This window comes from Strongylocentrotus purpuratus, unplaced genomic scaffold (assembly GCF_000002235.5).
Source record: "Strongylocentrotus purpuratus isolate Spur 01 unplaced genomic scaffold, Spur_5.0 spur5_scaffold_9, whole genome shotgun sequence".
NCBI lineage: Eukaryota > Metazoa > Echinodermata > Echinoidea > Camarodonta > Strongylocentrotidae > Strongylocentrotus > Strongylocentrotus purpuratus.
In genome coordinates this window covers 1,901,474-1,913,869 of record NW_022145615.1, presented here as the reverse complement: position 1 = coordinate 1,913,869, position 12,396 = coordinate 1,901,474, and the positions used below count along the sequence as shown (strand labels likewise).

Sequence of the window (12,396 nt, the reverse complement as noted above, 5' to 3'; positions counted from 1 at the left end):
TCGTGAGCAAAACTGAAAGGACCCTGGATAAATAATCCCATGGTTCTCTCTTAAGACGATAAGGTGAAATAAGAAATACATAGCGTGAAGTATGATCCGGCCATATCACGATGATATTAATCATGAAAGTTTTGATGATAAAACATGATAATTCCAGAACTAGGATATGACGAATCTGAATCTAAATGAGCTCGACAGTTGCTTGATGTTTCTAGATTTCGAGATGAATTGCTTTAACACTTTGTGACTATTAAGGAGGCGTTGAATAGTGTTTAGTAGTGTTTAAATAACAAGAAAAAACAAATGTAACCTAATCTGATTTGGAATGCCTTTTTCTTATTTTCTTGTATGTAATAAACCACAGCATCCGACGTTCTTGACGAGCGCAGTGTAATCCGATAACGAACAATGGGCAGACCTTTTATATCACTATGGTAATGACATTTTACATTACATTACCAAAATCACGTGTCCTAATAGTTAAAGTATAGTAGGCTTACCAATTGTTGTACATCTATTCCAAATAAAGAAAATTTAAGTAACTTGTTTTATATGTCTGAGGGATAATAATATGACGTTGTCGTTTTGTAACAACCAAGTTTGACAATCTTGTTGAAAACAGTACATCACTTTACGCACTGAACAAATTAATTCATGTAAATGGACGTAAAAAATCGGTAGCCCAAATTATATATTGTGTTAAATGGTATGGAAGACGATGTTCATGCAGGTGGTTCGATTCCATTGCATCTATTTCGTCCTTCTGCTTGGAAATGTTAAAAACATATCAAGATAATGTTGAACCTTTTTGCTCCCTTTTACCATGTTCTCAAAGATTTATAGAAAAATTACCATGGCAACACTGAGGAGGAAAAATGATCAACCGCATGGCGTTTATGACATTCAAGGGATATCACTTAAAGGGGCTTTCACACCGGGCCTTGCGTAGAGTTGCGTAGAGTTGCGTAGCGACTACGCCGATCGTACGCAACCCTACGCAACTGTACGCGGAGGGACGCAAATGGGTACGCGAGATGAACGCAAAAAATTAAACATGTTTAATTTTTTTTGCATACCTTCGGCGTAGGCTTTTTTACGCAGAAAGTACGCCATGCCTACGCAACTGTACGCAACCCTACGCCAATTGCCTACGCCGAAGGTACGCGGTGCCTACGCACAGGGTACGTAACTATACGCCGATCGTAAGCAAGCCTGCGCATAACCTACGCAAGGACTACGCCGAAGCATCAATTTATTCATGAGTACGCAGCTTAACTTCGGCGTTGTTGGTACGCAACACTACGCAACTCTACGCAGATCCGGTGTGAAAGGGGCTTTAGACGTCAAGACCTGTAATCAGTATGCCATTTTTTTTTGGTCCATTTTATTTATTTTGATGTCTCTATACAAGAACGAGCTGCAATTTTACATTCGGAATATACCCTTTGACTACCACATCCTAACCTGCTAACCCTGAACACCTACTTCTCGAGAATCACTGGCCATGGGACAATTACTCCGGACTGCTACCACCAACAACTTCCTCAGGATTCATAGTCCAGGGGTTATAGTCGTGTGGACGCATTAAAAAAAATTGTAAGTTCACACCGTCATCAAAGTGTTCGTTCTTTAAACTACTTGTAGTTTCGACTACCAATTGCTCTCACCTCCTTATACTGCCATATCAGTCAACAAGGTGTTAGCAAGCTATGATATGATCGATTTTTCAAGACAGGGGCACCTTCTATCCTATCAATCAATGATCCCAGCGTCATCCACCAATCTGGGGTGTGTTTCACAAAGGTCCTAAGTTGAACTTATCTCTAAGTTGGACTTAACAGTTATGGAAAGCCATTATCATCCTTGAAATTATTTTTTTAAAGTTACTTTAAAAGGCAAAAAATGTTGATTCAAACGATTCAAATTTTCTATTTTCATAGGAGATTTTATGTTCTTGATGTCGAAGTTATAAAAAGTCTAAAATACTTGAATTTTTGCCTTTGAATATATTTCATTATTAGGCTACAAATGGCTCTCCATAATCTTGAAGTCCAACTTAGAGTTGAATTCGACTTAGACTCTTGTGAAACACCCCCCCCCCCCCCAGATGTCATCTTCGAAGTCTCCTAGCCTAGGGGAGCAGGGATTACAGAAAGATGCCCCGATCTGTCACAAATAAAACCTTCCAGATTAACATTAAGATGATCCTTCACATCTTTTCCACTATCAATTTTCTTGTTCTTGTTCTTGTTTTAAAATCTCTCTTCTTTCCCCTCTACCATGACAAGAACAAAACCTTGACTTTCTCGTTATTTAGGAATTTTGGTTAGTCACTATAGTAGCTGTTGATATCTCGGATAAGTATTGTTCAATTTTTTTTTAAATTTATTTACTTATTTGTAGTTTTATTTTCAAAGGGTAGGATTGTCAGTTACAAACTTGCTTTCCACATTAGCTCTGTTAATCGGTAATATGAGTATTCTTGAAATTATAGATATACGAATTATTTGCTAAGTCCTATATAAATGTTCCAAACATTGATTTAAGACAAACTAAGCATAATATATCAATAATGAAGGCGAATTTAGAGACGTTTCTTGGAAGTTATAATTAACCGAAAGATAAAAACAAAACATGAGAAAACAAAACAACACAAAAACCAAAAGAAAAACAATTAAGGAACGACAAAAAAAACCTCGTTGATATGAAATTGATACTTATTTTACAACATCCTTGGATACATGAATGCAGGGGATTCTCCTCATTCATACAGTGTTAATGTTATTGTCTTGCTGCTTACTCAATAAAGTGACATGAGTAATATATATTCTTGGTTTATAAAACGATTAATGCGTCGACGAAGACGACGATGTCTCCAAGCGCTTTACAGAAATATTATTTACCCGGTCATTGGATTCAGGCTTGTCCGCAAACAATTTATGCGCATTCTCCACTCCTCGGGGAGCATTCCAGCCAGGCGCCAATTTTACAGACGCTCACACTACAATAACTTTCGCAACCTCCCGAGTACCCGTTTAGCACCTGGGTGGAGAGGGGCAAATATGGATTAATGTCTTGCAAAATGACGTTAGTGCCGGGCTGGGATTCGAACCCTCAACCCTTGGATTGAGAATCAAGTGAATGAACCACTAGACCACGACACCTCTACAACCTATATAGTGAATTTTTAAGAGCTGAATCATATACAAAAACCGCAAAATTTAAGATTTTCTCCATTTTCTCGGAGCTCAGGTTCACAATGGCATCACCCCTGCTGCATGTCGGTCATCTTTGAACCATATCAAAATACCCTGAGTTCCCTTCTTTGTTTTCGTTGATGAAAATGATGAGTAACGTCGGATTTACCCTAATCCTAGTTCAAACATTCCATCCAACTTTTGAATGAAATTTTGACAGATTTGGCCATGTGCTTGTCCATCGGTGATCTGTCCTTCTTTAATCCGTGTTTGGATGATGAGTAAGACACAGGGTGATCAATCATCGTGAGTTTCATTATCATGTGATAGCTTTGGGTTTTCTTTTTTCATATCGCAAGATATTTTCGAAATAATATTGAATGCGTCGAAGACACACATGCATTATGACGATATAATTATTATATATTGTTTGATTTAATTTGCTAAAATTTCTTACATTTTGTTATGTTATGTTTCGTTTTGTTATCGAAGATGAAAGAAAGCGTAAAAAATAGGAACCCTAGGGCTGTTTTGAAGTTGAAAATCACTGAGACACACAAACAAGTTACACATGTACGAGTGCAATCGATATATTTGTGTACCCCTTTCATATCATTTTCATTCATCTTCAGTAGCATTATGTACATGTATCTCAGCTATTATTCACTTTCTATCTAATTCGTATTGCATATGTCTTGTTTTTAACGTTTTAATATTAAAAAATAATAATCGGAAGTTGTAGGATTCAGTAGGTCTATGAGGACATAATGCACAACGTCACCGCTCCCCAAAGAACTACATGATTTGACATATGTCATTTTCACCCATTATGTTTATTGATTGAATTCATATCAGATTTACATCTTAAAGGTCTGTCTAGGGGCAACATAAGATTACAATATTACATCGTACTTCTAAGGTAAGATGAAGTGCCATCTTGATCTCTTCTCTTTTAATTTCCTGTGTTAGATCACCTGTTCGTATATAATTCTACAGATTAAGAAGCGGAACAATTAGAAGGGGCGCTACGCTTGGATGACGTCAGTATACGTCATTGCGGTATTATCGGTGCTTCACTTGAGAGCGAGAGTGAGAGAAAAGGAGAGACAGAGAGACAGAGAAAGAGAGAGAGGGATAAAGGGAGAGAGCAGAAGCGGATCTAGAGGGGGGGGGGGGGGGGGGGGTTGGGGGGGGGGGTTGCAACCCCCCCCCCAAAAAAAAAAATCCGGGGACCATTTTTTAAAATCTTATCTTTTTTTTAAAACTTGTAATTTTATTTTATTCTATTTCTATGTATTTATTTCATTTATTATTATTATTATTATTATTATTATTATTATTATTTCTTTTTGGGGGGAGGGGGGGGGGGGGGGTTGGGCGAACAAATGTCACAGAGTCCCTTGCCCCCCCCCCCCCCATCAGCTTTTTTGAGGACACGGGCCACCGCCGAAGTGACAAGCTAGGCCAGCGTTGACGATTCTCATCCCCAAAATCCCCACATTAAAAAAAAAAAAAAAAAAAAAAAAAAAAAAAAAAAAAAAAAAAAAAAGAACGCACGCTGGAGAGAAACCCTTTCAAGTGCAATTATTGTGAGAAGATATTCAACTCATCTGGTAACTTAACCAAACACATGATAACTCTGGATATAACTGTGTATTTAACTGTTACTTGATTTAAAAAGACGTTATCATGCACTGCTTTTTATGGTCTCCATTGTGTTAATAGATGCCAGGAAAACATCACTTACGGGGTTCAAATAAACACCCCCAAAAAATCGGCTCGCCGCTTCGCGGCTCGTGGACGATGCTCCGCATCGTCATTATTGGTCAACCCCCCCCTGAGCAAAAAGCTAGATCCGCCCCTGGAGAGGAGGGTGTGGAGGAAAGAGTAAGAAGTAGAAGAAGAAAGAGAAGAATAAGTATGAGAAAAGGAAGAACAAGAATTAAAAGGATATGAATGATTTTGTGTTTAAACAGAGAAAGAGAGAGAAATAGAGAGAAAGAGATAGAGAACAGAGAAGGCGAAATGTACTATAGCAAATGCGCCGATCGCTAATTAGCTATGCGACAAGGGTTACACACTATTAAATGATTTTGGGGGAATTACTCATCCCTCCCCCTCCCTTAGAAATTTAGAAAAACTCGAAAACTACATTGGACCAACGTTTCATATTAAATAACCCTGTATAAATATTCCAGTTATCGCAATTCAAAATTTGAGAATTCCAAATGCTTATTAATATTATGACTCAAAGTCGCCTGTGACAGGGAGGAGAAAAAGAGACATGGGCTCACTTAAATTCCTTCCATGGTCAACATTGTTGGCTAGCAAAACGTTTTGTCACAAAGAGCATCATTTATTTACGTAACACTTGATCAATGTGTGTCATCACCGATGCATGTAATATAGCCCCAACGTATAATTGACATGTAGGACAACCCCTTCCTAGAGGCACCACCAGAAGCGATATCACTTGCCAACCGTTTAATTCTTCATGATTTCCTGACTAAAGATGTGCATAAAATGTGATTCAGAAATCAGATTTAGAACCATCATTGAAAGTAAAGTGTTCAAAAAGTGCTCACACATCCTTCCCTTCAGAAGAAACAAAATGAAGTTAGACGATTCTAAGGGAACTCTGACCTAGTAAACTGCCTAGACTGTTTCTATGTCGCCCAAATCGCTGAGAAAATAAGACACCCTCAACGCTAAAAACGGAGACAGTCCCTCGTCTTTTTGACTGGTGTATTTTCGGGGTTGGCGCGTTTTACTCATCGCACCCTCTGTGGGATGCTTGTAAAGGGAGTGGGACATAGAAGATTGATCACAAAAAATATATAAAAACGGACAGAAACTGTAATACCTCTGAATAAGTATATCGAAGAATAAGATGTCCGACCCAACATTAACGACCTGCAGAACACCTTCCATTTAGACACGAAAATTTAAATACTTATTCATTTTATTTGTTTGTAGTTGTACTATTTATTGTCAATAACAATATTGCTTTCCACAATGGCCCTGTTGGCCTATATGAAGTATAAATAGAATATAATTAAAGATTGTTTGGTTGTTTTTTTGTGTGTGCTGATGCTTAAAAAAATGATATCATATATACCTCTGTCACGATGTTATTGATAGCAAAGCTCTGTGTAGAGCCATCGCGAGCCGAGAGGCTACGGGATATGAGCCCCCCCCCCCCGCAAACTTCTACTTGCAAATCTGTGATTATCGTGGATATTTTTTTTTTAATCCGTAGGACCCTTTCTTGATTTTTGGGGAGGGGTGAGAGACTTAACGAATGTTCTGCTAACTTGGCAGCAAAATGGTTAGGCACTCCTATTTTAAAGAATGTTCCACCGCCGCGCCTTCAGCTATGGAAGGCTGATAGGGGAGGAAATGTAACGGTGTGATTCTTATTATAACCAGCCCTTAGGAGTAAACAAAAGTCTAGACTATTGCACCATTACATACTTGACTTAGGACATGCACGACAAGACAAATAGTTCAGGCAAGGTCATAGTATTTCATGTTATATGTTTTTTTTTATATCGCAATTCGTCATAGCGAGTGGATGTTTGAGTACACCTACACGAACGGAAGAGAGAGGTGATCATGATCGATTGACTGAGTGATTGAGTTTGGGGAGAAGTCTCTGGCTACTGAGGAAGAAAGATGACGGAATTCCTTGATTTATAGCCAAGGAGACTCGCACATTACCAGGTCAATGTGATCGCTTCTATGTATTATCCTGAATAAATAATGAATAAGGTTCTTGTAAACTAAATGTCAACTCTCACTGATTGAATTTGTCATTTTCTTATATCTTTAATTATGAGGATACCCTCTTCTGTCTTCGCACCTTGATCTTCAAATTTCTCAGGTCGAACCCAGGACCTTCGCATCTATAGGCAAGTGTATATACCACTCAACTACGGCATCCTATAATACCCCTAACCCTGGATGAAAAGGGGTTTCTCGAGCACAATGTACAGACAACTACAAAAAACGGACAGACACTCAACAGCAACAAAAATCATGCATGTGAATGTTAAACATTTTTTTGATTATACCAACACCTGTACCAGAAAAACACAAAGTCATTATCAGCTTAACATGCAGGAAGGGGCACTCTGCTGAAGGCAACATTCAGCAAACTTGTAATAAGTGAATGTGCAAGATTGGATATAGCGGGTTAAATGCCCCAGGGAGAGGTAGAAAGTTATCCCGGAAGTACGAATGAGGCCTCCATTACCTTCATGTCAAACATGGTATCGTCAGATGGTCTAGCAGGCTGGGTTCAGACATCGATTTTTCGGCCTAGAATCTCGGTTTTGAAACGTTTAGTTTAAACATGTTTTCACCGGTCATAAATGTAATAATGATTGAGCTAGCCGATTTACAAATTGCCACACTTTTAAGGTAATCATAACTTACGATGGAGACAATATATTTATACAGACTCCAAAACAAATCGCATTAAATTTGAAAAAGAAAAAAAAAAGGAAAGAATTTGGATTTATTTTGATGAAGGACAGTTCTCTCAAATGATTAAGGTTTCTCCCTTTTTGTCATTCACCTTAACATTTCAGTTGCAATTCCAATCGATTTGTATAACGACAAGATTTCATATTTATTTCATCAAATAGATCTACATCATCCATAGATTCATTGCTTTTGGCGATTTTGCCGAGCAAAGGAGAAAACGGCACCCCGATAATTTTGGTAACAGTGCCTTGATAGGTTGAATTGTGTTTTTTTTCCATTAGGCCTGATTTCATTTTAACATAATGTTTCACACGATATACCATAAGGTGCTTTTAATTTGTCCGATTACGTGCACTTTATGTGTCAAGGGGTAATGTGTAGTGTTTTATGTAAACTGTAATTCAGCTTGTCCGCGTAACGTAATCACCTTTGTCACTGCGGTTTAGGTATTTCTGGATTTCATTTCCTTTTGTAATTATCATGCCAGTGCACATGCGCAGTAGTCGACCTTGTCAAGTTTGATCCTGTCACATCCAAGCCATAGCCATTCGACAGGTAGACAGATAGATAGACAGGCACTAGGGGGCATCGGACAGAGCAGGTGAGAGGAAATGAAAGAGAATAGATGGGGAGATATGTGACATATGAGGAGGGTACACAAGGGAAATGAAAATGTGGAAGAGAGAGAGAGAGAGAGGAGGGGAGAGAGAGATGGAGAGAAGAGAGAGAGAGAGAGAGAGAGAGAGATGGGGGTGAGAGAAAGTAGAGAGCAATGATAAAGAAGGGGATATAAAGATTGAGAGAAGGGGGTTAGCAAGAATGAAGGGCAGGCAAGCTACACAATTAGAAGTAGATTAATGGAAAATTCAAAGAAAATGAAGATTTGTAAGAATATAACACCCTCGGTAGTGGGGTGATTGGAATTAGAGGGAGAAATAGTCGAAATAAAATAGAATACAAAGATAGCAGGAAGGAGTCGGTAGAAGCGTTATAAGATATCCCAGCGTTAATTAACAAGATGAACACAAAGAGAGAAAGAGGCCGGAGAGAGAGAGAGAGAGAGAGAGAGAGAGAGAGAGAAGGGGTTACGATTAGACCAAAATAATGTTGAAGATATATTTATATGGAGATGACGGGAAAACAGAGAAAAGACTAGCTGTGCAAAGATATAAATAGAAACGGAAATAAAGAGAGAGAATGAGGGAGATGGGGGAAAAGAAGGGGGTCATAGAAAGCAAGAAGATAAAGAGAGAGAGAGAGAGAGAGGAGGAGGGAGAGAGATAGATAGAGAGAGGGGGCAGAGATAGTGGATGGTGTAAGATAGGGATATGGAGATAAATGACAAACAGAGTAAGAGAGAATGAGAGCAAGAGAGATAGAAAGAGAAAGAGAGAGAGAGAGAAAGAGAAAGAAAGAAAGAGAAAGAGAGAGAGAGAGATAGAGAGAGAGAGAGAGAGAGAGAGAGAGAGAGAGAGAGAGAGAGAGAAAGAGATAGAGAGCGAAAGAAGCAAGGCACCCTGGAACTGTTTGGTGACTCACAGTCACGTCCTCCTCCGTACGGGAGTGACTGCCTGTTCAGAGCAGAGCCTAGCTAATGACATGGGTGCTCTATACCTCAAACCTGGCACGCCAACAAACCAACAAACCAACCAAGCTCACTACTCTACATGCCAGTCAGTCAGTCAGGCCCTGACCAAGGAAGCCTGCAATCGGTTTTAACGCACTAAACCTTTTCAAACTTTCCACGTGAAGTGCCGGTGAGTTACAAGTCACCGCGACGATCGAGATGGACGTGTGATGTTATGCCGCGGAAACTCTCATGATTTATTTCTGCGTCGTATAATTTGACGCAGAGGAAAGATGACGAACACAAAAATGTTCTTTTTCTTGGTATACAAAGTTTGTATCATCCACAACTAGTAATCAGTTGAACTATTAGATTTATAGCAGAGTTATCATCTGGCGTTAATTGCTTTCGTCAGGAGATTATTTCATTCAATCGGACAGTAGCCTGGTGAGGATTATATTGTAGAGTTGTAGTTTACCTGAAGTCGGTGCCATGGATATCTTGAAAAGAATACTTTGCTTGCTTTCCGTGATTATTAAACTTGTAAACATCGTATCTGTGTCGGCCCAGGAAGTGGCATACATGTTAGCTACCGAGGAGGTCAATGTACAACGAGGTGATATAGCAGTTCTTCCATGTGTTCTTGACCCGACGCAGAATGCCTTTGTCATCTGGCGCCGAATGGACCCACTCGTCGAGCTCAGTCTCGGTGTCATGTTGGACAGCAACCTCGACCCGGAACTCAAGGAGAGACTGTCCGTTGTCGTGAATCGTCAAACAGGGGAGTATAATCTCCAAATCGTGGACGTGCGGGTGAGCGATGAGGGTTCGTATAAGTGCGATGTCATTTTCGGCTTGATGACATCGAGAACAGTAAGCAACTCGGTACGACTGAACGTGTACGTACCACCGGAAGATGGGTTTCCGCTGTGTGACGTCACTCCGGCGATCCCGTTGCAAAAGGGACGGTTGGTGACGATGTCATGTTCGACAAGAGGTGGGCATCCACCATCTAAGGTGACGTGGTACCGTGGAAGAAATCCTGTCACAACTGCAGCTGAGAACGAACAACAGCTCCAATGGAGACTGACCGATAGTGACTATGGGGTTCAGTTTTCCTGTATCGAGACTCACCCGGCATTACCCGGCGTCCGGGAATGCAGCGTTGTCCCGCTTCCTTTCCGGCTTTCCGTCGATCTCTTTCCCGCCATTGCTGAGGTTGAGGTTGGTGGTGAGATGTCGTTTACCTGTCAGGGACGCGGACCAACGGATGCTCCTCTCGATTTCAACTGGCGGGTGAATAACAAGAATATCTCAATCAAAGGCAATTGGGCCATTTCCGGAAACAACGGTCAAATCCTTTCCGTCTCCAATGTATCTACCTTTGATAATCAATCGAGCATTATATGCACCGTCACGGCTGGTCCGGGGCAATCGGTGAAGACATACGCAGTACTCGTGGTGAAGGATATACCTATCAGGAGAACATCTACATCATCTAGAGGCAAGTCGTCCAGCAATTTTACGAGTCGTCCAAGACACAAGAATCGTCAACAAGACGGGTCGAGTCTAAACATGTCAAACTCGATCAGTAGAAGACTCGTCGTCATCATATCATTCGGGGCAGTCATGTTCGGTGTCCTTGTCGGCGCCACAGTCGCCATTGTAAGCATATACCGTAGTCGTAAGGTAGCCGGAACGCAGTCGAAACCGAAGTCGTTTAAGAGTTCGTTCAAGACCGGGTCGACGAAAAGTTCAAGACAAGTAGGTAGACGGAACCGCGGGTTCAACAACAGAGGAAGTCGCATCTGGCGAGATTCTAGGAGAATCACCTTCAACGACACTCAGATTACTTTCGCCGATCCTATTCTAGATTACGATGAACCACCGGCCGAGACGACGTCGACGGACCCTGACGACAGCTACCTCGGCCTCTGTCCCGACAGTCTGTCGTCATCGAAGTACGAAGATCTACATTGTCATGTCATGAACTCATTAAGCTTTGACCGTTTCTACAACGAAGCGCCTTCGGTTCCGGAACTCGAATACGAGGATGTAATAGCGGATAGGAATTGGTCGACGAGAAGCTACCCGGTAAATAGGAATCAATGCGATGAAAATATATACCTCAATAGGACATCGGTTCCATGAAATTAGAAACATGTTTGAAATGAACGAATGTCGGCCATTCGAGGCTTTGAGCACAATGATGTGCCTGACTGCCATGTTCTCAGAGTGACCATGTTTAACATAATAAGAGGGACATGAAATGTGTGGAAGACTTTTCGATTGACTTTCCAGTTTTATGAAGGCTCTGTTGAGAATATTGACATCCATCAAACTCTCTTGGTATCAACATTACAAATGCCATAAAGTTTCATTTGTTTAGATGTTCATAATATTTGAAATCATTTTATGATGATTTCTTTTCTCCTTCTCTCTCTCTCTCTCTCTCTCTCCATCCATCTCTCTCTCTCTTCCTCTCTCTCTCTCTCTCTCCTCGTCTTTTCTCTTTCTCCTTCCCTCCCTCCCTCCCTCCCTCCCCCTCTCTCTTTCAGTTTAATATTCTTATTTGGATATGTGGAGTAGGTATCGACCGTATCGAGTTCTGTTAACTCTGGTAGTTTTTAATGCAGTAGTGCTGAGCATTCTGCTTTCGTTGTATTGTGAAAGGTATAAATATGATACATGACAAAAGGTACTTTTATAAACTCCGATGATTAAAACTCTATTAATCATCCATTGATAAAATAAGTTCCGTCAGGTTTGAAACATATTTTTCCGTCGCCTTTATTGATAACTTCAACATCTGGAATCGTTGAAAGTTCGAAATTAGTGAATCTACATCTAGTACTTATCATCAAGGAAAAAAAGAAAAAGAAAAGAGTTCTTCTCAGCTGTGAAGAGAGCGCTCTTTTATGTAATCCCCGGTAGTGATCACCATAATCGAATATTGCTCTAACATTTGAATGTTGTAATCACTTTAAATTGGCATTATAAATTTGTTTTAATAACATTTTAAGTAATTTGGAAGTAATTGGTACAGAGTAATTCTCACTAATTTTCTTAAGATGTTAGATGCACAAATATTGGATGATTTGATACTATGTATATAGAAATGTATACTGATTTTCTTAAATATTT

At 40.0% G+C, this 12,396-nt stretch overlaps 1 protein-coding gene across 1 annotated transcript; it reads left to right on the top strand.

The window, feature by feature from the left end:
* Positions 1-9,187: 9,187 nt before the first annotated feature.
* LOC100893029 (titin) lies at positions 9,188-11,693 on the top strand. Its single transcript, XM_003723356.3, has one exon. It carries the CDS (start codon positions 9,745-9,747, stop codon positions 11,401-11,403), a length of 1,659 nt encoding a protein of 552 aa, XP_003723404.2. The 5' UTR covers positions 9,188-9,744; the 3' UTR covers positions 11,404-11,693.
* The last annotated feature ends 703 nt before the right edge of the window (positions 11,694-12,396 follow it).